The sequence below is a fragment of the Aspergillus sclerotioniger genome (genome assembly GCF_003184525.1).
Source record: "Aspergillus sclerotioniger CBS 115572 chromosome Unknown BO94scaffold_6, whole genome shotgun sequence".
NCBI lineage: Eukaryota > Fungi > Ascomycota > Eurotiomycetes > Eurotiales > Aspergillaceae > Aspergillus > Aspergillus sclerotioniger.
The window spans coordinates 263,974-290,218 of record NW_020290996.1 but is presented as its reverse complement, the minus strand read 5'-3'; the positions used below and the strand labels follow the sequence as shown (position 1 = coordinate 290,218).

Here is a 26,245-nt window from a genome sequence, read left to right as displayed (position 1 = left end):
AGGGGGTGCCCCGGAAAGTTGGCAGGGAAGAAAGGACCCCCGGAGTACTCAGGTAGATGATAGATAGATACTACCTTAGTACCTAGTACTAGTGGCACTCCGATAGAGATGCAGCCAGCCAAGCGGGACGAAAGTCAAGTCGATAAGACGCCCATGGCCTGAGGCCGGAAAGAGGTCACTGGCCCCGTCGGAGTTCCCGTATTTTCTGGTACCATTCGGTATCAATACCGAACTGAAACCAGGTCTCACGGGATCAATCCGCCGGACTCCGCCCATCCACAGCAGACCCAACGAGGTTTCAGGTCGCACCAATCTGACCATACGAGTGTCATGTCCGGTAAATCCCGATACGCGTGCAGACCGGGTGACCGCCCCAGGCTGAGGTCGCCCTGCGTCAGTGACACCTTCAGGCCGATCGGATCGCTCCAGTCAGTCACGGTGACCAGCCAACGTTCGCGGGAGAATTCTCCAATCCCAGCAGATAATCTGCAGGCTTCCTCTCTAGCCCCCTTCCACCCTCCCCCCGTCATCCCATCAAGTGACTCAACGAGTTACGACATCACAGCCTCGTACTCTGTACCATCCGACCTTGCCACTGAGGAACCGGATCGCCCTGATAAGCTACTGATGATGGGGGGGCTCAACCTTAGCAGCGGCCCAAGAGGCTAAACAGACCCAAAGGGGGGGGCTGGCTCGCTCCGCTAAGTGGCGATCAACAGGCATCCGGCACGGCTGATTCGCGTCGGTGGCTGCTGACTACCGACCGGCTCGTAGGAATGCTGCCTGGTCGGATGGGCGTTATCTAGGATTCTTTCTAGCTTTTCTATTTACTGCAGGTCTGCGCTAGATAGTTCGACGGCTGTCAATATTCACAGGGGGGAAGCAACATGGCCAGGAACGCCTTCCACGTCATCCGACACTCAAATGACCTCCCGACGCCTGGCTCTTCTAACAACGCTTCAAGGCAACTTATATCAAAACAAGAAAAAGGAACAAATACACAAAAGCCACCCGTTTTCTCTATCGATCCCCCGGCCTGGTAGGGGTTACACAAGCACAGCCACCCAATAAAGCTCCCCCCGCCCAGACCAATCTCATCATCTAGATAGCTGTGCAGAAATGGAAACCCTGACTGCATCAGAGTCCGAGCCCTCTTACAAGTAGCCATAGCACAACCGGCACAACGACATTGTCGTTACACCCCGTCAGAATGGCCTCGGTTGCGCTAGTGCCTCCTGCAGCCAGGATGGCTTTCACCACAACCCTCAACCAGGGGAAACCGTCATGCTGTCCATCGGGTCCGCTCACGGGCCACTGTCCCAGGACAAGCCACCCTCGCGCGAAAATCAAACCTCCGGTTACAGCAACGGCAAATGCCACGCTACCCTCGAGCGACTTGCCTCCCCCCCAGAACCACTTGCGCCGGCCGAACCGCCGTCCGACGAGCGAGGCCGCCGCATCGCCCATACCCACGCAGATGATTCCGCTCACCATCCCCACGTCCCGGGTCAAGGCATTCCACCCCACCCATGGATGGTCTCCCGTCCGAGGAATATCCGCCAGGGAAAGCCAGAGCGGGATTGAGCATCCGATGAGAAGGAAGATATGGGAAACGATGACGGGACCCCGATGGTCGCGGCCGTCCACGTAGGGCGCCAGAAAGTATGTCAGCGGGCGCGATATCGGAGGCAGCTGAGACGCTCGGAATAGATCGAGCAGCAGGAAGACGGACAGGACTAGGCTTAGAGCGAGAGCACAGAATGTGGGGTCGATGTAGACCGTCGGAAGGAACATCAGCACCATCATGCCATGGAAGACCTTGCGTCTCGTATCTACTTCGGCGACGGAACTCAGCTGTAACACAACAGCCAGCCCCGTTGCCAGCACCATGATGCAGTAAGCAGCAATCAGGAGACGCGAACTAGCCTCCCCAAAGGTGACCTGGCGGAGATGTTCAACCCAACCAAGGGCGCAGGAAGCGTGGGACAGATCGGGGTCCAGGCGAGCGGGGAGAGGAATCCAATACTCCAGGTTCCACATGATGACCCAGAAGCGGAACCACGAAACATTGCCCAGCAGATAGCTCAGTGCCCACCCAAACGGCTCTTCTCCGTGTAATGCGCGCTCCCCCACGTACTTGCGGATGGGTCCGAGGATGATGAGAGACACAATGACGTACACGAACGATGCATAGAGCCATTTCCGGACCTGGGCCTGCGGCACTGTCATCGACAGGAAGGACGCTAATCCAGGCGCCATCGATCGCTTGCGTCGCCCACTGGGCGTTGTCCTGATCTTCCCCGTGCGTGCGACTTCGTTGACGCTGGAAATTGTGTGCCGTCGCCGATGGGTGAATTTGGGCGACTGTCGAACGGTTTCCGTCCCGGCGGTCTCTGCAGAAAGCGCTGGTGAGCCGGCCTTGTTTTTCTCGCGCGACTCGAACATCGTCTTGCGCGAGACCAGCACAAACTGGCCCTCGGGCGAGTCACTGTCGGACATATTGTCTTCCGAGGTGCCCGTCCTGCTTAGTCTCTGACACAGCTTGTGGTCCAGCACATTGAAGATACTTCGACGCGATTGCGAGTTACTAGGAGCCCGCCGGAACTTCCAGCTGGGAATCCGTGCCAGAGCCACTTCCCAGCGAAGCACGTCGCGACAAGAGATGAAGATGCACAAGCCACCAAGCCATAGCAACGCCTTAAGAATTTCCGCCTGGGGGGAGCTTGCGAATAAGAATAGATTGATCAACGCGCTTGTCAAAAGCTGCAGTTCTGCGGGAAGGACGCTGGTAGTCAACAAAAAATCTAGAGTGGGTATCAACGCTTGATGCAAAGGGAAAACAAGAGCCAAAGATTCCGGGTTGAGACCGAGGAGAGACAAATATTTGGGAGGCGAGATCCCTGCCGAGAGATGTTCCGAGACGACAATCGGGAGCAGTGTGATCATCCAATGCACAAGGCTGTGGCCATGGACCCAACCATGCAACGGAATAACGGCGGCAGGAAGAGATGAGAGACTGAGAATGATATTAGGGAGTATTAGGGTAGGAGTATGCTGCGCTAAGGATAAAGCAACGTAAAGGGGTATCAAGATCGGGTAAAGCAATGGCGCGGGATCGAAGCTCGTAGGAATAACGAAGGAGCGTAGTCTCGAGAAGCGGAAACGTCCATCTCGATGGAAAGGATAGGCGACATAGAGGCCAGTGACAAGCAGGGAATGAACCAGGAGCTCTGAGGATTATCAGCAACCATCGAACGACCCCAAAGAGATATCTCGCGCACCTTTTCTCCAAGCCCAAGCAACCGACCGCGTGTCCTTTTGTCCCAAGACGACAGCGCCCACCGAGAGGAGCAACGCGGTCTCCAGTAGCCTCTGTAGGATCCCAATCCGGCGTTTCCGCTTTGCTTGTTCGCGCAATCCGGTCGCCTCGACATCGGCTTCTTCCCCAGAGCTCCGCCGCGAGCTCCGCGAGGTGGAACGAGTTATTGACGGCCATGGGCGCAACACGGGAAACCACTGATCCTCTTCCCCGGCGACCTGACGACCCGAGCGCAAACCCTTCCGCGGTCGCAGAGGGGCTGCCGGTAAGCCTTTCAACACGCCCGTGCTCTCATCATCGGCTTCGGTGCCACTATCGCTCGAGGTCCGTGGCCAGTGGAGACGGGCTGATCGGTCGCCGGAATCCGCAGGCAGCGACGCAGAATGCGAGCCCTTGCGGCGATATGGGTGAGGGGATCGGGATGGTTGTCGGGAATGGTCGGACACGTCGGGGTCGAGAGCGGGACCCTTGATTGGAAGCGATTCATCTTCCTCCTGGCTCAGCGAAATGGCCATGGCATGGATGTTGTGGTCGGGGCGGCCTTATAGCGAGTACGTCATATCGAATGATGGGTGGGAGAGGAGCACTGGGTGGAGACGGAGGTTAGCAAGGACACAATCTGGAGAGAAGAGACTGATGACAACCCGTCTAACATACCAGGCGAATTGACCCAAAAGAGGTGCGCGGGGAGACAGCAGCAGAGGGGAGGAGGAGGCCAGGATGTTATCGATCTGATGCAGCCGCAGCCACCAGCGGAAAGGCGGGTTTTTTCGCTTATCACATGCCGGCAGCACGTCAGCTGTCCATCAGGAGAGCCTCTTGCCATCAACCCACGTTTCCAGCCCCCAGTGGATCGTGCCATCATCTTACGTCTTTACCGTTAGCAGACAGGCTGCAAAGATGAACCAAGGCAGCTGTGACTATCTTTAACCCTACAGGTTGCAGCAGAGCAGGTCAATAATTGTCTACGCGCTTATCTTTGCTAATGTTTGGGACGGAGAGCCTCCGTCCGCTCTAACAACAAAATGGATATCATGATGCACCTAAAAGCTATGCATTGTGGGCTCATGCATAGCCTGACAGCCTCATAAAACGGCACGGCTAGAACGATGAAGTCTGTCTCTGTACAATGACTCCAGCTGCCAATTGGCGTCCTCTTGGACCCCAGACTGACTTGCAGGGAACCACCTGCGCCGGGAACGGAACCCTGGACAGTGGCTGACTGGTATAGATGATCGTGTGGGAACCGTCCGATCCCTCGGGAAGCGCCTGCAGGACAGGCTGCAGATGTGATTCCACATCTGACGGTGACTGCTCCGCATCGATTTCAATGCTGACGTAGCTGAGGTTCTGCTCGGTGGACACAGCGATCTTACGGCCATAGTCCGTTTCCTCTGCGGCCATCTTCAACTCACCACATCGGTAGCCCAGACCCTGCCATTCGATGTCACATCCTCGCGGTAATTCCTCGACCTGGACCGCGAAGAATGCAGGAACCAAGGCGTCTGACTGGACCACCTCAAAGTTGGGTAAACGAGGCGTTGTCGCACCCGTCACCTGCTCGTGTGCCCGGCCTCCATACTTGATATCCCACACATCCAAGCCCGAGTCACCATCATCCTCGTCTTCCTCCTCCTCACGAGCATGCATCTTGGCCCAGAGTTCCCATGCTAGTCGGGCCTGTGTCGCAATATGCTCTCCTCCTGTCAGGAAAGCAACCGCCCCCAACCACCAGTCAACTTGCATGGCATGACCGATCCTCCAAAGATGCTGCAAAGACAGCACAGCTCGCGTGGAATAATTCTCAATCCACGGCCGCGTCAACGCTTCCGGTGAAGTTCCCATTACCTCCATCGACGCCGGTTCCAGAGGAATCTGTCCAGCGATGTACACCATATGCTCCGAACCCTGTACAGGCACAGACATGGCTTGCGAGTATGGACCAATATTGGCCGGCGCCCAGTAAGAACGAGACTGGACATGAAGACCCTGTCGTTGATCTCTAGCACCCAAGTCCACCACCGCCGAGACCATGACCTTCACACCCTCGGGCAGGCTATCACCGCAAGCCACCGTGGCTCTCGCCGGAGGGTTAGGCTTCTTGAACAACGAAACATAGATGCCATTCATCAAGGCGAAATCCGCCATAGAGTGAAGCAGCACCGTCGTAAAGACGATATCAGCCGTAGTGCGAGGCGCATTCCCATTCCCTGTAGAAGCCAAAATCGCCTCAATCTTCTCGGCAATCGCCTTCATCTGCTCCTCAGCCCCAGGCCCAGCCTCCGGAGCCGTGATATTAGCCACCACCCAAGTCCCTCCATTCGTACTCTGCAGCATCTCCAACTGACCCCACTCCCCCTTCACCATCTCCTTCCCCCCAGTCACCATCACCCCCTTCTCCCCATCCCCCAACACCCCCTCCAACACCCCCGCAAAAGCCTCATCCAACACCACTGGCCTCCTCACACTCTCCGGCGTCACCCCATCCCCATCCCCATCCTTATCCACACACCTGGCCCCCCTAGCCCTCACAAACGCCACACCCCCCTCACCCACCCCCTCCTCCCACCCCTCAAGCACAATCCTCCTCTTCCACAAAAATCCCGGCCCATCCAACGCCAAACTCTCATACTCGCCCCCCTCCCCCAACACCGCCCCCTTCACATCCCCCCATCCAACACAAACCTCCTCATCCCATTAACAATCCTCCTCCTAACCAACCCATCCCTCCCCGAAACATCCCCCCACAAAAACCCCCCATCCAATCCCCCCGACGCAACCTTAATAATCCTCGCTTCACACCCACAAGCAGCCATATCCTCCAACAGGCCCGCATCACCAGGCAACCCCATCCGTTCCAACGGCGCAGGCAAAGACGGATACATCCACAACCACGCCAACGGAACGAGACCCATCCTCGCAGCGACGTTCTCGATCCGGGTTCGTTGATACGTGGATAGTATAGCGCCGGCGGAGATGGCGTTTGCTTCGGGGTGGGCGGCTTTGATGCGTTGAAGGAGGGGAATTAGGGATTCTGTTTCGTCTGCGTCTTCTTCTCTAACTTCACCCTCTCCATAGTCCCCTTTCCCAGATGAGGGTTGGTTTCGTTGTTGTTGTTGATCCCGATACACCCTCCCCGTATCAACCGCAGAGCCGATAATCTCCTGTCGATATAAAGGAATCCCCAAGGCGGATTCATATTGAGGGATGATGCTATGACCAATAGTTTGGTACATGAAGCTGTCTAGGTCTTCTTCTTCGAATTCCTCCTCATTTTTAACATTGTTGGTGCGTCGACTCGGGGGATGAAGATTCCCCAATGCAACAACCTTATGTCCGTTGCGGATGCAGTGCAGGATGGAGTAGAGAGAGTCTTTCCCGCCGGAGATTAGGGCGATGACGTTGAGGCTGGTGGGGGATTTGGGGAGCGGAGGGGTGGACATCTTTGTGTTTGGTTCCCTCTCTCTCTCTCTCGCTCTTTTTCTGTGTGTGGGTGGGTGGAATGTGGTGGTGGTGGGATGCGGGGGAGATGATTTTTTAGGTGAACCCCGCTGCCTGCTGCCTCTGCTGGAAGTGGGGAGAGGGTATTGTCACGCTGTGGGAATTGAGAATTGGGGACTGGGGAGGAATAGGTGGGGAGTAAATTCAATTGATGAGATGAGAGTAGATTATGAATGATGTTAGTGGTTCGTAGGGATTTGCGTGTGGAGAGCTGCAAGGTGTGAAGTGTGATTATTGGGTCTCAACTGGATTGGGGTGACGTCGAGGCTGCGGCGGAAAGGCTACTGGCGGCTGCCCGTCAGAGCTTACCCACTATACTAGTATTTCATCTTACTGGTTAATCCATGTAAAAAAGATTGTGACAAATTACTAACTGTTGCAGAACGAAGACGCTCAACAAAATGACACAATGGCACACAAAGATTATGCACATGTGAATGCAGACAGAGATAATGAAAAGGAGTATGCGCACAGGGGTATGAGGCAACGATTGGGGAAATGGTATTAAATTGTACATGTGGCCAGCACAAAAGGATGGGCTGCTCTCAAGCAGAGGACAGGAGTGAGCAAAATATTACATCGAATAGGCACAATGAATGCAACTTGAACGAGAAGTATATAAAAAGAAGTGTGTAAGGAAAATGGAGGAGGGTAGATCGGGTACAGAAGGTCGCCGACAGGGGTCAATAGCCCCGTCGGGCGAGGATGAGTCGGAGATATTCGCCGCAAAGATCGAGAAAAAAAAAAGGGGGGAATCACAGAAAAGATCAACCCAAGTCACCAGTGCCTCAATGTGAAGTCATCATGCGCGCTCTATTAGTTTTGGTCCAACCGTGGACTCCATGTGCGCCCAAGTTCCGTTGCCGCCGGTCTAATGCTTCGCCAATAGTGGTCCTGGATACCCCATGCCCGTATGCTTTTTTTGGGTTATGTTGCATAGGGCACCAGGACCTGTCAATACCCGTACACCTGCTCTTGTCACCGCCAGAAACAAAGCCCGGACGCTAAACCGCAAGACCAAAGTCAGACCAACCAGTGGAATGGAAGGTTATGTATGTATGAGATGTTATTAAGTGATATATGGGAGCTCCTGGTCACATATCATCGTGATAGCTTCAAGCCATGTGGACCCGCTCTAGGCATCGCCCTCACGCTTGCGCTTCTTAGGGGCTCGTCGGTCGACCACCGGTGCGTCCGAGACACTGTCCTCGGATTCGCTGGTAGTGGACTTGGTGGCAGCCGCATTGGCGGCCTCGTACAGAACCGTGCCTAACGTGTTAGGGTCGCGCTCTTCGTACGGGGTCGGCGATGCGTTGCCAGTCTCGAGGACGCCCATCACGACTGATCCACCCGCGTGAGTCCGAGCATGCTGCGCAAGGTTGTCGCTCCGCGAGAACTTCTTTCCGCACTCGTTGCACTCGAACGGCTTATCCTGAGTGTGGAGGGAGCGGTAGTGACGCTTGAGATGTTCCTGACGACGGAAGCGACGGGAGCAGAGGGAGCACACAAAGGTCTTTGAGGGGTCGTCAGTCAGAGACTGCTTGCGACCACGGCGGTTGACTGAGACGGGGGCAGATGGAGCCTCCGATGCGCTAGACATACACGAGGCATCAGAGTTGTGCCGGGACTGGGTCGCCTGGGGTGCCGGCGAGTTGGTCTCGGTGCTGTTGGCACGGCTGTTGGCGGAAAGCTGCGACTTCTTGCCCATGACGCCAATGGTCTCCGACTCGCTGTCCGAGGTGCTAGCCCTCTTGAGCGACTTGCGAGCGTTGCTCCGCTTCTTGGTGCTCATCTCTTCCGAGATTTCATTGATAGTGCCCGGGATCCCAGTGAATTCGTGGCTTCCCAGGAAGGGAAGACCAGACTGAGAGAGATTCTGGTCGTCTGACTCGTCGAAGCTCTGCTCACTGAAGAACTCCTCCTCGTCCAGCGCGAACGTCGCCACACGCTGTCGCTTTTCACCCAGGTAGTAAGCGTTGCCACTAGGGTGGAAGTCGACCAGGCGGTTGACGAATTCGTCTTCCGAGTCAAGGTCTGAGAAGCTGTCAAAGGTGGGCAGGCTGCTGAGAGGATCCTCAGAAGACGAGCAAGTGAAGGCGGGGGAGAGGGTATCATGGACAGGCAGGGTCACGGCCTCGCTGCCCAGAACAACGCGGGGCTCCTCGTCATCGCAGGAAAGCGTGGGCAATGGAGGGAGCTCGGCCGCGGTAGCGTTGATAGACGACTCGACAGTGAGCTGACGAGGGTCGCAGAAGTCGGAACTAGAGGGCTCAGTCGGCAGACCCGAGTGAGACTGGGCAATGAATGTGGGAGTAACAGGAGAAGGCGAGGGAGAAAGGGATGAGCAGGAGCTGTGAGCAGACAAAAGCTCCGATGTGTGGCTGGCGGTGAGGGAGGGCGGATGGATAAACACTAGAACAAGTCGAGTTAGCTCCCTGTACAACCCTAGATTGTCCAACTCCGTGCCCTTCTTGCATGAGTGGCTGCACATGCGAGCCGTCCACGGGAAACCCTACGGGATATCAACTTACCAGGTGTCAAGGGCGGCGAGTCAGACCGCGTCCAGTCGGCATTGGCCAGAATCTCGGCATGAACATCGCCCTCGCATCCCTCCTTGACCCCCTCCACTTTCTCGAAAGCGAAGAAGCTGTCATTGATCGGGGTGTGAAGGCTGCCGCCGGTAGAAGGCGGGCTGCTGATGGAGCTTCCAGCGGTGGAGAGTGGTGGGGTGGAGGGGAATGCGTAGTAGTCGTTGCCAACGAACCTCGTGTCCAGAGGCATCAGGGCAGGCGAGCCCTGCTGCACCACAATGGTGGGCTTGAGGTGTGACGGCTGAGGAGAGGCAATGGGGGTCATGTTCATGGCGCCACGGAAGGCGTTGGTGGTAGCCATCTGGTGCATGTTCATGAGGGGGGCAGTGTAGAGGGGCTGCTGCTCCGCCAGACAGTGCTGCGGTTGTTGTTGGAATGCCTGCACCTGACCATAATATGATTGCATGTCTGAAGGGTGACTAGTGAAATGTTGTCTTTGCTGTGAATCGGGGTAGTATGCAAATGATGGTTGGGCCATGCTATAAGAGTCCATTGTGACTAGAGATCAGGGAGTCAGTCTCAACCCCCCCTCCGCGCTGGAGATTGTTCTGGACTGGCAAAGTGACTCACATATAGTGAAATGCTGTGATGGCGAAGAGTAGAGACTGGTCTACTCTGTAGCGGATATTATTAGTTATAGTTGGTAGCTCGTCCACAGCGAAGGCGCTGGGGTGAATGAATGTATGCAGATTGTCGCTTGCACTTTGAGTGAGAGAATGATTGTGAAGGACAGATGGTAATCCAGGGACCGCACTCGACCAGATATCTGTGAGTGAAGGATATTGCGAGAAACGACTGCTTCGTCTTGAGGTTGAGATTGTGGTTCTGAAGGATTATATCTGACGACTATGCCGCGAGTCTATGAAGGAAGGACAGGCACCTGTGTTTCGATACGAGCTAAACCACACAACGAATGGTTCAGGACGTACTCGATCAAGGAGCCGGAGACTGTTTGAGTCGCAAGTGAAAAGAGAGAAAGAGGGCAGGGAATTAAGATTAAGAGATAAAAGAGAGGAAGGGAAAAGGAAAGGCCAGATGAGGATCGAGACAAGTCTAAAAAGGGCAAAAACGAAAAAAATAAGAAATAAAGAAGATTAATTTGAGAGAGGAGGACAGTCGCGGGGAAAATGAGAGACAGGGCCGATATGGAAAGAGGAAAGCCGGCCAGAAGGATGGGCAGTGGATAAAAGAGCGACTGATCTGCTTGTGCTACGAGCTGGTAGCGCCGTGAGTAGTGAGCAGTAGGACTGGAGCCGTACTTTTTAGTCTGAGAGCCTGTTTGGGCGAGATGGCTGCATGGAACTTTACTCGGTGGTGGTGGTGCCAGCAGCGAACAGTCCCTACTATAATAGTAGTAATAGTAATATACTAATAAATCATCTAATAAATCTGCCGGAATGGTATGGTGTCATATGTTCGGACACTCTCTCGCGCGTTGCCTTTCCTTCTATTTATTTTATTTTATTTTATTTTATTTTATTTTATTTTATTTTCTTTTATTTTCTTTCTGATTTATTTTATTCCTACTATTATTTGATTTGATTTTCTCAATCTGATTTTTTTGAACCCTTATTTTTTTTACTCTCCATCATTTTTTCTCTACCCCAAATCTGTTTTGGGGAATACGTTATCCTGGGATTGTCATCCGGCTTTTCCCACTTTCCATCCTTATGCACACCCGTCTGGGGCGGCAAAGAAAGCAGATTGGCGCCGGTGCACATCGCAGTACCAACCGAATGAGAAACTTGGGAGCGGAGACCAACGGGAGGTGGGCCAGCTCGGCGGGCTTCTTCATCATCGCCGTCAGCGGCATCCGCAGCACAGCAAATATTCAACCTCGCATGTTGTGCCATTCCTCAATTTGGGTGGGTGGAGGGGGGGGGGCAGGGTGGATGGTCAGAGAAAGTGTGTAAGTTGGATCAGAACTTAAGAGACACCCAGCGACGACGAATCCCCGACAAGACTAGCCAGAAACCGGCCCCACCATGTCGGCCGCGGCGCCCAAAAAGGCGTAAGTGCGTGGAGCACATGAGCACGAGTGGGAACATTGGCGGCCTTCAAAGCCCCATTTCAATGGTGCATGGAAAGGCCATTCTTACGGACCACGTCCTACGGTAATGGTGGTAAATGCGGAGATGGCCATGTTCCAATAGGAGGACGCGATGGAATGGCCGTGGGAGAAGCGCGAGATACCTGGATCCTGAGGTACGACGCCTATCTATACGATACCTGATATAGTAGGTCGTACCAGTGCGACGTGCGCCTTTTGAATTCCCACTCATGTGTGGTCCAAATGGACACTTCCACGAACCTCTTCGTAATGGCGACCGAGGTGTAGACCTAATCTCATTACCTGATAGTAATGATTGCTGGGATAAAGTTGGCCACAAATTTTGTGTCTCACGTAATTTTCGCTGTTTCTTTGGGTACGGTAATTATGAGCGGCGGCGGCGACGACAACGACCGACCTGAGCATCCTCATGGATGGCTGTGAATTGCCACAACCCAATCCGAGACTCCAGGTAATATTGCTCCCAAAATAGCAGCCACCGGCCTTTTTGATTGCCTATCCCCCTACCCCCCCCCCTTTGCCAGTCACGATGCTTCGCTTCGCTTCTCATGCCAGATGGTGCCCAACACCGCTGCGGGCTTACCGATGAGACTACCCTCCATCAAATGACCATGTTCAGGTTGTCGCCCTTGCGGTGATATGTTCTACAGATTACATGTTGGATGGTTCCGTTACCATTAGGACCTGCATCATCTCGTAGCCTATCTGGCTTATCAGCGGCTTGTCTGTCCCACCGACATGGACGAGTGAGGGCAAATCGGGCCAGTCAGCATCTCCAAACGGAGGAGGTGGGGGCGTTGTTGGGCGGGGCGGGGGTTAAAGGAATGGGAAGGGCAGCACATCCGACGGTCCAATGAACACGTCGGCCACTGACCACTGATAGTGGTAACTGGAGGCCTGGCCGGGGGGGCCATCGTGACATTCAACCGAAGTTGGCTGCATTGGAAGCCAATAGACTCAACCCGTGAAAGGGAGGGATTGACTCTCCGGCTAAGCTAGTCGGCCCCACTGAGCATCCCGTCCGCCATTTGGGGGATTCCCTTCTTAGTCCCCCAAAACTCAAAGGGAAAAACGGGAAAGGGAAGGATAAGAGGCGCACTGCAATGGGATGGATGGCCCATGTTCCAACACTGGGACCGTCCGGGCCACATTTCCAGTAAGATCAGCAAGCAACCACTGAGGACAATTGGTTGAAATTTGGAAAAGAGTCAACACACACATACACACACACACATTGAGAGGGGCGGGCAGTCAATCAGTGTCAAAATTTGTGTCGTCCGGGACCAAACTGGCCAGTGCCCATTGCTTGCCCCCCATCTTTCCCCTCCCTCGTCGGTCGGTCCTGTCGCTCTGGACCTGCTTACTTAGGTTTTGGCCTCCACGGCCTGCAGGTAATTCCACTTCCGAGGAAAAGCCAACCAGATGACCGGTCCCATTCTGATAAGGAGGGCACGAACGAAAAAAACGTCCGTATCATCTGGCAGTAGTAGTGGCGACTACTAGTAGCAATTTCGAGAACAAGCGACTGGAATAATAATTTGTCTACACCAATGGTGAAACGGTCCTGAGAAGGGCCCACCGTCTGTGGCATGGTGCTACTCCGTCCTTAGGTCGGTACTATGGAATACCCGGCCTTATGGGTGGCACTACAGCAAAGTACCTGCCAGCCAGGTACTTCCGGTGCACAGGCTAGGCAGACCAATTCCTGTAATATTATCGTTTCTAATGGTACATCCAACATGGACCTGGGTAGATAGGCCCGCAGCCGATGGAGAGACGATTCTTTCATATGATTCTTGTCGTGGGGAGAGCCGAGAGGCCAGGGCCAGGGCCAGAGCCATGTCGAGACCTCGAGATCGCTCTTGATCCGGTAGATATCGAGCATGTCATATGCCAGGTGCGCTGCGTAAAAGACATAGTGCGTGCAGCATTATTGAACCTACTTGGGCTGGATTTCTGGGCAAAGAGGGCTACCGTTCATGCATCTGCCCTATCATTCTGGGGTAAGGCGACGTCAAATCCAAGGTACTGGGAAACTCCGAACCCAAAGTACCGGCTAGAACCAACTTTGGAGATGGTCTAAAAATTGAGAGGGGAGCCACACAGAAGATAGTGCGCGACCGAGAATACCCAAGAGTTCTGGCAATCGCTCACATTTGAGATGCGACCTGTTCAACGGCGGATGGATCGATCAGGTTGGTCGGCCTACTGCAGGAACCGATGCGGAGAGAAGCGTAGGGTGCAGCAGCCTTGGGACTTGGGGAGGGGAAAAGGGACTCGTCGGAAACGTTAGGCGGCCGCCCGACCCTTGCGTGATTCGTATATTTGTTGTCCGATGGTGCGCTGCAGCACAACAGGGCTTCCAGATGAACGCCGCTGTCAAAAAAAAAATATTATAATTGACTCTTTGCAATCTGATTTGCTTTGGTTTTGATTGGATTAATTGCGGCTTTTGTTTTTCCTATTTGTTGTTTTGTTTTTCTTTTTTTCCTTTATTATAATGAATAATACTTCCGTACCCGGGGAAAGAAATATGACTGCCTACGATAGGGCTCGGGTGCCAATAAAGAGATTTGATTGCTATTTTCTGCAAGCCTGCAATCATCGCGTTCGATAGTTTGGGTCAGGTACGATGCGTTGGCCGCCGCGAAAATCTCCCGAGGACGTGTTTGCTCGATGGCGGTCTGTAGGTAAAATTAGCCTGCACCTCCAGGCCAAGAGGCGCATCCCATGCATCCATCCCACCCAGACAAACAGACAAACGCAGAGGGATCAACATGACGACATCTGAAGATTTTCCAGGGACCGCGATGAGACTGCCGATAAGTAAGTATGTAAAACACAGCCTGCAGCTTGACAGGCCGCGCCACGACAATCATGGGAAGCAAGGGGACACAGGCAGAGCTGTCAGACTCACAACACGGACCCCTGGGCCATCAATTGCCCCTTCCAGCCTCGACGGCCATGAGAATCGCAATTCACCCACAATAGCCCATCAAACCCCGGGCAACGCCACCCAACTGGTCAACCGGTCTGAAACGTTCCCCTGCCGAGTTCCCTCCAGGCTGCTCAGGCACCTGACTCGTTCGGGATTGTGTCGTTAAAGATGTGATGCAGTCAGTCGTCACTCATACTTGGTGACCAGGAGTAATCAATACCGATATCCAAACATACGGTATCGGGCAGTACGGACCGCCGGGGGAAGTCAGTCAGTGAGTGTGGATCTAAAGATAGAACCGGCCATTCCTGGCCAGCCACCTTACCGGTTGTGGGTGAAGCTTCCGGGTGTCGGGACGGGCCCCCAGCGAGGTAAAATTGCCCTTTCTTCCTGCCTACATAGTACATAGTAAGTAGTACATACGACCGACGGAGTAGATACTCGACCTAGGTAGATACACCAGACAGGCTAAGCGGCTGTCGGGATTAGGATCCAGGAACGATAAGAGCATATTTACCTTCTAGTACCTAGTCTCCGGTAGTCCCGTCTTAGAACGTCGCGGTGGTACGTAGTCGCAAGACTAGAACAATATTTTGTGCTTTAGAAGGGTGCTATAATGCTTGCCACGCCGGCGTTAACGATTCGCAATACGAGGAAGGGCCCATGCCAACTGCTGTCTTACCGCTTGCGGCTAGTTTTCCACTGGTTTAATCTATGCATGGAAGCCGGCGACCTTCGAGAAACTCACCAAGCACCAGGTCGACCGTTCAGCTACTGCCTAGTCGAGGACTAGGGACCTCCACAGGCCACTGATGAGCTCCATTGTACGGAGTAGGAGGAACTGGGAAGTGGGCAGTGGGAGACTCCATTCCCATCTCCTCCTATCTCACTAGCAAACACCGAAGAAGGGGAGATTCCCTCGGCTTGACCTGGAAAGCAACTCCGTACGTACGGAGTCCGTCGACAATGCCGGGCGTCGCATGGTAGACTACTGGGTAAGCAGCCCGCCGCGGATGTCAGGGATTTGTTCCTGGTGGCTCTCTAGCTTCGAAAGCTCTAACCGTAGGCTCTGGGGCATATGCAGCAGGACCCCTGTTGTTGCCACGAAGTAACCGTCGCCGCACAACAAAGAACCGTTGCAACAACCACAACAAAGGAAAAGCCGAAGCGGGTCCATCTGGTAGGATTCTGATCGCGCAAAATAAACGATAGGACAAGACCTGCATAAGCTAACGGAGGCGATAAATGAAAATCTGGCGTCATCCAGCCGAGTTGACAAATTGAGAGCTGATTAGTCGGAGCGTCGCACTGGCAAGGCGCTCCGTTCTAGGAAGGGAATGGTGCATCGTCTTCATCATCGGCCATCATCATGTATGCATGCCTTCTATCTATCGCGATTCGCGAGTGTTTACCTTACTGCGTACACCGGGGATAGGCCCGGTTGAGTGATGACAGCCCGGACTCCACCAGGGAATTTCTGCCAGCCTGGATTGCGAACTAAGCGGGAGATAGACCCAACCGCTGTCTCGCGTTATTATGGCGTCTTTCGGTTTGTCGCCGACGGTTTAGATGAGAGGTCAAGGGCAGCGCCACCGGACACAGCGCATCTTGCCTGTTGCGACGTCGGCGGTGGGTTTGGAAATGGGGATGGGCGCGCATCCGCGCTGCCAGACGGGCGGTAGGTAGGGGACTGGGTTCCGTAGTCCGCGCCAGCGGTGCCAGTGGCCACGCAGGTACTCACCAGAAAATGAAAATTTGTGCTCGCCAGCAACCGTGCGAGGGTGTCATTTGGCAAAGGTCTCAGATGCGTGGCTTCCCCGGCGAATCAGGGGCGCGGATTGTTGCACTGGACAAAGCACGGTGTGGGATCGATGTCCTGCGCGTATCCGGTCTTGGACGGGGAACTCTGACAGCTTCCTCCATCATCATTATGCCGCTTGGATCCGGATCTGGAGGCCAGAAAGAAGGCCAGAACTAGATGGCCACCAGACGAATCAAAGATAGGCCAGATAGGGCAGCGCATCGGTTCTCGCCTTCCAATAGGTTCCGCGGAGTCCGGAAGCAACGGTTATCGGATACCCAAGTATGTACCATGTACCAAGGGTATGGATTTTACAGTGGCACAGATCTAGAGAGAGGGTGGTTCTTATCGGTACCAACTACTACCAAGCATTAGGTACCTAGTAGTTAGTACACACCTTACGATGCTGCTGCCTTCACCATTATTGCGGATCCCCAATTAATTTTACTCCGTCGGTACTGGCTGTACGGCGTACACAGTACGGAGTACTACGGAGTACATGTTCGACTAAGCTGCAGCACATCATGCGACGTCGATAACGATGCTCAAGCAGGAAGGTAATTATATATATGGCATCATGATCGTCTGATAGTGTGAGTGGTCGTCCGATGCCTTGGGGATGATTGACGGTTGATCGCGTCTGCACACAGGACATTGGTTGCATTGCAATGCGACACCCAAATATGGGCGTTGGCGTTTAAGCTCGCTCGAGATCATGCTGGACTTGGTTGACTGATACGATAAAGTTCAGGCGAACCAATAGTGCCGCGCCTAGTGTGGATGAGGGTTTAAAGCCATCCATAGTCGAGTGGAAGCAGGACTGGAAATTACCCTCGGCGTCAATCTCCAGCACCTTAGTCAGGACGAGCGACTGGGTCACCTGTGAATCCAAATCATGACGAAGAGTTCGAAGCAGCAGATCATCAATTCCGTTCCGACTCCGTTCTATCTACCTACTATGTACCTAGGTACTGATACTAAGCTCCTCTCTGGAGAAAGCCAAGATGGGCAGTCGAGGACTAGACTAAGACTAGTCCGGGTCGTTAGGGTACACCATCCGTTAGGGCACCGGTCGACCAGCTGTCCACCTGTCCAGTGTCCACTGGTATCTACAGTAGTGGCTGTCCACTGTTTCCTCGTCGGTCCTCGAAATCTGAAACAGCCTACGCGTTGCCGGTTCGGCCAATCAGCCCCCGCTGTTTCTGGGCGTGTCTCGGTTTCGTCTTAGTCAGGTCCCGAGCATTCTGACTTAGCAATCGGGTGACTGTTTAGTGGCTCTCCCTCCGGAAAAGGGGGCCCATCCATCCATCGTCCGACGGTTGACTACCATAGAACTAGTCAATAGTATGGAGTATATACTCTGGAAGATGGCGATAACCTCTCTCGAATGGCAAATAGGGAGTCGCCTCTCCAAAGCCAATCACCTCGCCCCTGACTAAACGGGATAATGCAGTGAGTTCGCTACGTCATAAGAATAGAACACTGCTCCATCGCAATCAATTAACATCTAACATAGTCTCTCTACCTAATGCAACCGAAGCGTTTTAGAGCCTTCTTCGAACCTTCGACTCCTCGATACGGGCGAGCTTGACTCCAGCAAGAATAACCGCCACGTACAGGCTTCAACGTGCCACTGCCACTGCCACTGCCACTGTGGCAGAATAATGAATGACCCAGGACCCTCTCCCCTCTCTCCTGAAAGAACGGGGTCGCCGGCAGATTTCCGAGCCATTCATAAACATTATTATTATTATTATTCTCGAGGTTGTTCCCAGCACAATTATATTTCCGAGTGATCTATTTCAGACCCTGAGTGGTACGGAAGAGGAATCCACCCCCCCCTTTGGTCGGACAAGACAAGCAACCATGCCATGCCATGCCATGTCATTTCTTCCACCTATCTACCCGCAGTAGACCATGGTCGCCCTCCTCGCCTAGATTCTCCTCAAACAGCGGTACCCATAATGCGCAAAAATTCTCCTGGCCAGTTGAGTAATGGGAACAGTTAGTCGTAGCTGCCAAGCGGTGCCTTCTCGTCGATGAGCTGGAACTGGCACTGGCACTGGCACTGGGCGCTGATTGCCGGCATGAAGCTACCGCGCTTTTGCGGGGACCTTCAACACCACCGCGTGTCCACCATGACCACTGGACTACTACTGGAGTCTAGCAAGGCTTTTTGAGTTTCGATACATCCAAGTTCCAACGTGATAGTGATGAGCAGCTAGCATCCCGCATTTTTTTTTTCTTTGTTTGCCGTTCATGGGCCAGCCAGCCAACAGGGAATCAGATATTAACCCGAGACTACAGGCTGCTAACTGAGCTTAAAACGTGCCAATCCGGAAGAGACTTTCACCTGCCTACGGTTCCCCAACCCGTCTGCCCACGCCGATTGGGGCAGGAGCTCTTCGTCTCCTCGTGCTGGTCCTAATCACAACCCCATGTTCACTGCGCTCCAGCACTTGGCGGACACCAGGCAGAATGTCGGCGAGCCAACGGACAGGCGGGAAGACATGTGGCGTGCTCAATTGAGTTCTGTTCCTGGATTTGTGCAGGGAAGATCATGGGCCAAACCGGCCGATCGCAGCAGCAGCTGAAAACCTAGGTTCTGGGAAGCCACCGGCCTTGCACGTGCGTGTCGGTCGAAATGACGCTGTTCGGGTGTGACTGCAAGCGCGCATCTTGGAGGAGGACCGGGAGGGATCCATTGGATGCCAGCGGGGGACATGGCACCAGCGATGAGGACGAAAATCATGCGTATCTCTGAATCAGTGATTCTGTTACTCAATGGCGCAGCTCCATCGGGATCGTGTTTTTGGAGACATGCACTCCAGACGAACCCGGATATTGGCTGCGCGTCCCGAGCCTAGCCTAGTCCGGTATATAGATATATTCCCGGCCCGCGGTTGAGGTTGCCAGAGATCCAGTTGCGATCTTGGTTGAGGACCCAGGTTCTCCGTAGCCTCTCGCTCATTATCTCTTCTTCGGTGGCAATGGCGTCACCGGGGTGATTGAGATACGGAAATCACGCACAATGCACCCCATTCGCCCGAGAAGTTCTTTTTCGGCAAACTTTCTGTCGAAAATTGGAGACGGAAGAATAGTGCGAACCCTTCCAACGGGACAGGCTAAAGTTTCCAGCGTGAAGGAACTTACGACTCCATCGACTGTCCTAGTGATATTCGCCACTTCCAAGGCGGCGCCAATCTAGCTATCAAAAAATGAAATGCGGAGAAGCCACTGGTCTTACTCCTAGAGTGTCTTCCGAGTTTTACGGATACGCCCTCGTTGCGATTAATCATCCAAACTATCTATCTACTCAACCCGCGGATTGTTCCGACAGACCCGACTATCGAGCCCGAGTAGAGCAGAGCGCAGACATAAAAATAACACCATCCGCTGCACGACTCAAACCAAGATTGCAACATCTACCTACCCTGAGACGCTGGATGGAGCCGGATCACTGGCAGAGGTGGTCTGGAATCGACCACTTGGAGTTGATGTTGATTGGGGTGCCAAACCATGAAAGGCAGGTACTCGGAAGCGACGCCGACATCGCTAAGCATTCGGGATGATAACAGAGTCATGCAGATATGGATGTGGAAATCAAATTCTGGGTCGCAGGCAAACCTGCGGAATAGCGCGAGGCCAAGATGCCTTGGGTTGAACTTTATCTCAGGAGGATTTGCTTTTATGGCGCGCTACTCCACAAATGCAGTCAAGCTCTGCCAGTCGCGAGGCGCTGTCTCACGCTGAGACTTTCCGCGGCGACCCAATAGCCACTTGTTCGTCATGGGTCGCCAGTGTGACTATGCACGGGATACTGCGCATCCAGACAGAAGGATGCGACTCGCCGGACCAAACCAATCTGTTGCCTCGACCTGGCTCGCCAGTCGCTTCATGATCGACGCCCCAGGCCCAGGGCCCGGAGGACTTGGATTGCCCTCTGCACATTGCACCCTGCGAGTGGGGGAGCGGGCGGCAAGACCGCTATCAGCGTCCAGCAATCACGACGACAATAGTTACGTGACTGAATTCGTCTCAGATAAGGTAGGAACACGGTTCCTTGGGTCGCGGTGGGATCTCGGTCAGACCAAGCGGATCGCGGAAGCACTGAGCATCCCGAAAAGAACAATGCTCAGCTATTCTCAGCACGGTCCGTGAGACAGTGGGCTGAGTCTGACCAAGGAATCTGAACCAGCTTTTTGCCCAGGTATCAGCCCCCAAGGTCCTGACGTGAGCGCTGAGCCCGGGCGAGGCGCGGTGCAGTGTGCAGAACGTGCAGATGGGATGGAACCACGGGTCGCAAAGGCTGACCTCGGGACTAAAAAGTGGCTCAAACAGTTGCTGCATCAGAAGATCGGCTGGACGCTGATAGAAAGCACCGAGACGGGCTCCTGCAGTGACACAGCCATGATAGGGCCATCTGACTGGCAGTGCCGCAGTACGGCTTACGACGGTGGCCCCAAAAGCAAGCGACAGGGTGCCATCGCCGTCACCGTATCTCTACCTACTTGGTAGGTATGCTGCTATCTCTGGATTCTATTGGTGTTTGGGGGGATGCATCGTGGCGGGCGATACGGAGTAATAATAGCAAACCTGGGGCCGGGGCGCAACGGATGAGCATCCCTGTCATCCGAGGGCAAAGAGCCGGCGAAAGATAACAGCGCAAAAAAAGTACCACTAAGGGAAACAGAACAGCCACGCCGACAGCAATCATCTATCAGCCCCAAAAATAACACCAGACCACCAAACATGAGATGGTACTCCGTTCACCGTACACCATCTGACTATGCTCCAGGACATAAGCAAAAATTAGTAGATAGATAAATCATAGGCCTCAGTGGATGGTAGTTAAGATCAATCTCCCTGATCAAGGGGAGTCAGTCTCTTCCTATCATATGTATAAACATCCAATTGTCTCATCATCAGCCATGATTATTATGAAGAAAGAAAAGAAACCCCAACCAAGAGACAAACACAGAGTTTTCACTCCTCGCTTGCCATCCCGCTTACGTAACCCACCTCTCCCCAACCACCGGAACAAAACCTCTCCTCCAAATCCTCGCTAAAAACCATCGGCGAAAAGTTTCCCCACCCACTCCCATAAATTCCCCCTTCAGCAACGCATCTCTTTAAACCTTTTTCTTTTTCTTTTCTTTCTTCGTGCGGCGACGCAACTATATTCACCCGTGTTGCCTGGACATCATTCTTTCTCCCGTGATGTTTATACCCCAGGTGTCAGTTGCGTCACAGAAGAAATTTTAATTGCACCCGGTTCTTACTTTATTGGTCTTTCTGTCGTTTTGTCTCTACTGGGATTAGACCATTTGGTTTGGGATCGGACATTTCTTATTGATATAACCCTGATGGGTTGTGTTGATATCGTTCGTATATGATTGATTAATTAGCTGTCGGTTGGTTTTGGCTTGGTTGATCTGTCTGTACTGTTTATGTGCGGTGCGGGTGGGTTGATTGGTTATGGCTGGCTGGCTATCTGGTATATAGTTGTAGTATTGCTAGTTGTGAATATGAACTTGAATTTGGATGTGTATATCAGTGTTGTGTTTCATTATGAACGTTTGTACGGCATGTAGTGAGTGCTTGACTAATCTACCGCATGAGTAATTTGTACTTCTGCTTGCTCCTGGTGTATACAGTTCAGTGTATCCCGAGTATACTACTGTAGAGTCTACTGTAGTTTACTCCCCAGGCTCATCACCAATCTTCTCCAACTTGCCCATCTCCCTCTTCTCACCCGCCTCCCCAAAGATCCTCACTCGATCCACCCTCAACTTCTCTCCATCCCCATCCCCATCCACAAAGAAAATCACCAACGACATCACACTCTGGAACTTGACAAACCGCAGATCAATCTTGGCCGTACCCGTCTTCGGATCCCAATCCTCCGGCTGAATTTCCACCTTCTGCACCGCCGGAATATCATCCGCCTCATCAAATCCCAACACATGCGACCGGTTCGTATACAACTGCACCGTCTTCGGCCTCATCGGCACCTCATCATCATCCCCATCCTCAGCCTCCTTCGGCGGCAACGACGTAACCTGCAACGAATGCACCTTCAACGTAGACTGAAACGGAATAAACAACATCAACTGCTCATCCGTATCACTCTCCACCCAATCCGGGGCTCCACCGGCCTTCCCCTTCCCATTGTTGTTAAGCGACGAGGGCTTCGAACTATCGAAAAGCGTCTTGGCCGTCCCAAACTCACTGTCCCGGTTCAGCAATTCCAGGCCCTTCGGGTCGTATTGGTCCGTAATGTCACTGTAGCCTTTGGGCACGGCAGCCCCGTTCCAACCAACGCCGCTGGATTCGCCGACAGAGGTGCCGCTCGACTCGGGCGTTTTCTTGGCCTCCGTGGCGAGTTTGCGGACCAGCTCGTTGAGTTCTTTGGGGTTGGCGCCGCGGACGGTGGAGGTGCGGCGGCCGTGTTCGAAAAGGACGAAGGTGGGCATTCTGGTGCATGGCGTATTTAGGTTAGTATCTTGCTTTGTTTGTATGGTGTTTCTAAGGTAAGGACATACGCCGTAATCCCATACTGCCGAGAAATATCCTGGTTATTGTCGACGTTGATCTTGGTGAATGTGATCCGGTTCGGGCGCGACAGCTGCGAGGCCAGCTGCTCGTACGCAGGGGCGATGGCTTTGCATGGTCCGCACCAATCCGCGTAGACTAAGCTCGCGCGTGTGTCAGTGAGGTTGGTCTTGTACAACGGGGTTGAGTTTGGGATGGATGGATGGAGTGACGTGACGTTGCGTTGCGTGGGCAAAGTGGGATGGATGGGAGGGGAAGGGAAGCGAAGCGGGGAGTTTCTTTCAGCTGGGGAGCTTACAGTCGGCCACAACAAAGGCAGAGGAGTTTATAAGTGAGCTGAATTGCTCCAGCGAGGTGATCTGGACGAGAGACGACATCGTGGAGGTCGTTGTCGCGCTGAGTGTTGTGGAGAGAGGTGGAAGGAAGTGGACGTGGGTTGTTGACTGGTCGGCGCGAGATATATTATGGATATGTCATCAACCCCTCCGCTGCTGAGAGCTGCAGTAGTCGGCTTGTCCCCTACTAAGGGTGCGAAGTTGCCGACGATTTATAGCTGGGGTTTTGGAATCATTACTATGGTGACTATGTGTGTATTCGATGGTTTTCATTCTATGGTCATGATCTGAATGGATAGTAGCTGGACACTGGTGGTTTCTGAGGCGTGGATACAGGCTCGCCATTGCAGCTGTAGCGTCAGGTCGATAGAATCCAGCCTTGCCACACATCTGGAGCATATGGCACCTATTCGATGCCGTGGTCTAATACTCCAACCTCCTGGAAGGATGATGCCTGGTCAAAGTGCCACTCCACTCCACCGTGAGTATGCAACTGCGGCTCCTCCACCATGAACCGTGCTCGAATCGTCCTCTGCAAGACGAGCAAGGTGCGCTTGGCAATGCCCTCAACTGAGCCTGACAGTCACCACAGCATTCCCAGCCATGACGATGCCCACAGGACACACATCCTAGCATCAATCGACGAAGACCATCCCCGCCGACAAAGACAAAACCAAATCATCTACCCCCCTCACGTATTCTCCTCATCCCCATCCTCCACCGCAAACAAAACCTTCATCCACAAACTACACCCCCTACACCCAACAACAATCTCCCCATGTTCAGCCTCCCTCTCCAACTCCACCTCAGTAACCAGAAACCCCCTCTCATCACCACACCGACAACCCTTATACCAAACCGTCCCTTCCTCCCCTTCCTCAAACGCAAGATCCTCCAAATCCACAACTTCCAGACCCGTATGAAACACCGTGCCCGTCTTTTCCCGCTCCGCGACCCTCGCGCGATCTAGCCGCAGCGACCGATCATATTCAGCGCGTAGGTACGGATCAGAAAGTGTTTTGTAGGCGGTGGTGATCTCGTCGATCGTGTAGCTTTGGCTTGAGTCGTTGGTGTCAAGGGGGGTTTGGTCGGGCGCGGCCTTGTCCGGGTGGTGCTTTAGGAGTGCTTTGTGGTAGGCGGCTTTGAGTTGAGTTTTGGAGAGTGCGGTGGAGGTTTCTGTGAATGGGAGATTGAGGATTTCGTAGTAGTCTTGGGGGAGTGTGGTTGATCGGGTCATGGTGCGGTTCTTGCGCCTCTGGCGGAGGGTTGGGAGTGGAATGGGGTCGCTGTGTTCAGGTTAATTTTTGAGTATGTAGTAGTGACGCTCAGTTCGTAGGTATGTTTGGGGAGATTGCTCCCTGTAGGTTCTTTGCGGTCGCTTGAGAGGTGGTGGTGGGAGTTTAGACATTACCAGAAGTGAAGACTTCTCGTCGGCTGTCTTCCGCACGAGACGTTCAGCCGCCGCCACACTTTGGGACGGGATCAACGCGACTCGTAAGACAACAACCGCCATTGTGCTACGCTGTCGCGGTATCGGGTCTTTCTACGATTGTGTATGAGAAGAAAATTTGCATACGCGATCGCGAGATGGAGAACCAGCTGGTTCAACAGACGTGAGATAAGGCTCTACGCTCGCTGATTGACATTCCGGTGGACAATCTGTATTGTTCTAATACCTTCTAGATATCTCACCCAACTCGCCTGTAAAAGTTTATGCCCCCGGCAGGACAGCCTGTCTCAATAAGACGCATGGCTATGATCATCGAACATGTCGGATATCAAAATGTGAAATGAAAACAATGCTCCGCAGCTAAACCCAAACTAGACCGAAACGCAAATATTCACAAAGACCTCGAGATTTACTCGGAGGGCTTGAAGACGTAGCGGTCTTCAGCCTTGCTAGTGAAGGGAACACCAAGCTCGAGAAGCTTGACGAACACATCGGAGAAGTCCTTGAAGAAGGCGTCGCTGTCCTTGGCATACAGCTCGACGTGCTTCCGGAAGGCCTTGTCCTTGGTCAGGGCAAGATCCGCGGGAAGCATCATCAGGGTGCCGGTGGACTTGTCGGTGAACTGCTTAGGACCGTTCCACTTGCGCTGCTGCCACTTCTCCTCAACCAACAGACGGAAGAACTCGTTGGTGAAGACAGTAGGGCTGAAGTCCCAAGGACCGTCGAAGCCGGAGCGGTCAGTGTGGGCGCGGCCGATGGAGTGGGCTCCAATGAGAGCAACAATCTCCTGGTCGTTGAATCCCATGCGGTAGAAGATGTCACGGATGTGCGAGTGGTCCTTGGAGGCGTCGGGGAGACGTCCGTCAGGGGTGCAGGCAGCCACGTCCTTGTCCTGACGACCAGGCCTCCAGGGGATGCTAGGGCCGCCCAGCTCCTGGATGGCGCAGGCCCCGGCCAGAGTCCAGAGATCGGAGTGGGTGATCCAGGGGAACTGGGCCTTGATGGGCTCCAAGAAGTCTCTGGCATGCTTGAGACCAGCGTTGGCTCCGTGGTCGGACTCGGGAGCGAATCTCATGGTGGCACCGTTGCTTCCACCAGTGCCGGTCTCCTTGTCGTAGGTACCGCTTGCGTGCCATGCCAGACGAACAAGGACCTATCCAACGAAATTGTCAGCTTCCGACGAATTACCTCGAGTCATCGAATGATGGCATCACTTACGGGTCCATAGCTGCCATCGTCGTAATCGGTCTCGTTGGTGAGACGGAGAGCAATCGCATCGTACACCTTCTGGTAGTCCTCCTTGCTGGGGACGAACTCCTTGGAGCTAACGGAGGCATCGCCGCCCTTCAGGTAGAAGAAGGCACCGGCACCACCAGCGGCAGCAAGAGCAGCATAGAGGAGGGTGTTGGAAGACTTGGCCTCACCGGCCTCGGACGCATAGCCACGGCGGGAAGCAGCACGGAAGCCCTGGGAGGGGAGGGCATACCGAGCACTGCGAGCAGCAGGTCTGAAGGAGGAGGTTGCGGGGGTCGAGCGAAGGAAGGCCCGAGAAGCCGTTCTAGCAGCGGATGCCATTGTGAAGAGAATGTAGAGGAAAGGGAACGGATGTTCAGGGGTCGGATGGAAAACAAGGTATGACAGAAGTCACAGATGGACGAGGACCAGGACAGATGGGATGGATTAC

General features: G+C 53.8%; 6 protein-coding genes across 6 annotated transcripts; 1 reads left to right on the top strand and 5 right to left on the bottom strand.

Annotated features, from left to right (window-relative positions):
* Positions 1-1,090: 1,090 nt before the first annotated feature.
* On the bottom strand, positions 1,091-4,162 carry BO94DRAFT_343357 (putative phosphatidate cytidylyltransferase). Its single transcript, XM_025607051.1, has 3 exons — positions 3,977-4,162; positions 3,282-3,905; positions 1,091-3,230 (listed from the first exon to the last, which is right to left on the bottom strand). The coding sequence occupies exons 2-3, from the start codon at positions 3,832-3,834 to the stop codon at positions 1,138-1,140; spliced, it is 2,646 nt and encodes an 881-aa protein (XP_025470219.1). The 5' UTR covers positions 3,835-3,905; positions 3,977-4,162; the 3' UTR covers positions 1,091-1,137.
* Positions 4,163-4,420: 258 nt separating this feature from the next.
* BO94DRAFT_543677 (diphthine--ammonia ligase family protein) lies at positions 4,421-6,762 on the bottom strand (the record flags this gene model as incomplete). The annotated part of the gene is made up of 2 exons (XM_025613148.1): positions 4,421-5,831; positions 6,005-6,762. 2 exons carry the CDS (start codon positions 6,760-6,762, stop codon positions 4,421-4,423), a joined length of 2,169 nt encoding a protein of 722 aa, XP_025470218.1.
* Positions 6,763-7,955: 1,193 nt separating this feature from the next.
* sebA (putative C2H2 transcription factor (Seb1)) lies at positions 7,956-11,264 on the bottom strand (the record flags this gene model as incomplete). Its single annotated transcript, XM_025615504.1, has 4 exons — positions 7,956-9,232; positions 9,352-9,890; positions 9,982-10,026; positions 11,038-11,264. 4 exons carry the CDS (start codon positions 11,262-11,264, stop codon positions 7,956-7,958), a joined length of 2,088 nt encoding a protein of 695 aa, XP_025470217.1.
* Positions 11,265-20,010: 8,746 nt separating this feature from the next.
* Positions 20,011-20,739, top strand: BO94DRAFT_582837 (uncharacterized protein; the record flags this gene model as incomplete). The annotated part of the gene is made up of 2 exons (XM_025615503.1): positions 20,011-20,374; positions 20,432-20,739. 2 exons carry the CDS (start codon positions 20,011-20,013, stop codon positions 20,737-20,739), a joined length of 672 nt encoding a protein of 223 aa, XP_025470216.1.
* A 1,021-nt stretch (positions 20,740-21,760) lies between these two features.
* Positions 21,761-23,245, bottom strand: BO94DRAFT_532375 (thioredoxin-like protein 1). Its single transcript, XM_025611111.1, has 3 exons — positions 23,075-23,245; positions 22,767-22,914; positions 21,761-22,698 (listed from the first exon to the last, which is right to left on the bottom strand). Exons 1-3 carry the CDS (start codon positions 23,151-23,153, stop codon positions 21,921-21,923), a joined length of 1,005 nt encoding a protein of 334 aa, XP_025470215.1. The 5' UTR covers positions 23,154-23,245; the 3' UTR covers positions 21,761-21,920.
* Positions 23,246-23,802: 557 nt separating this feature from the next.
* Positions 23,803-26,136, bottom strand: BO94DRAFT_459330 (heme peroxidase; the record flags this gene model as incomplete). The annotated part of the gene is made up of 3 exons (XM_025607836.1): positions 23,803-24,364; positions 24,975-25,714; positions 25,780-26,136. The coding sequence occupies 3 exons, from the start codon at positions 26,134-26,136 to the stop codon at positions 23,803-23,805; spliced, it is 1,659 nt and encodes a 552-aa protein (XP_025470214.1).
* Positions 26,137-26,245: the final 109 nt, after the last annotated feature.

Excerpts from the sequence above, each read along its gene's own strand:
- BO94DRAFT_532375 (XM_025611111.1), bottom strand. The coding sequence starts at position 23,153 with ATGTCGTCTCTCGTCCAGATCACCTCGCTGGAGCAATTCAGCTCACTT. Across the intron at positions 22,915-23,074 it reads TGCCTTTGTTGTGGCCGACT|TCTACGCGGATTGGTGCGGA; the intron begins GTAAGCTCCCCA and ends GCGCGAGCTTAG. Across the intron at positions 22,699-22,766 it reads CGGCAGTATGGGATTACGGC|AATGCCCACCTTCGTCCTTT; the intron begins GTATGTCCTTAC and ends GCCATGCACCAG.
- BO94DRAFT_343357 (XM_025607051.1), bottom strand. The coding sequence starts at position 3,834 with ATGGCCATTTCGCTGAGCCAGGAGGAAGATGAATCGCTTCCAATCAAG. Across the intron at positions 3,231-3,281 it reads TGCTTGGGCTTGGAGAAAAG|AGCTCCTGGTTCATTCCCTG; the intron begins GTGCGCGAGATA and ends GATAATCCTCAG.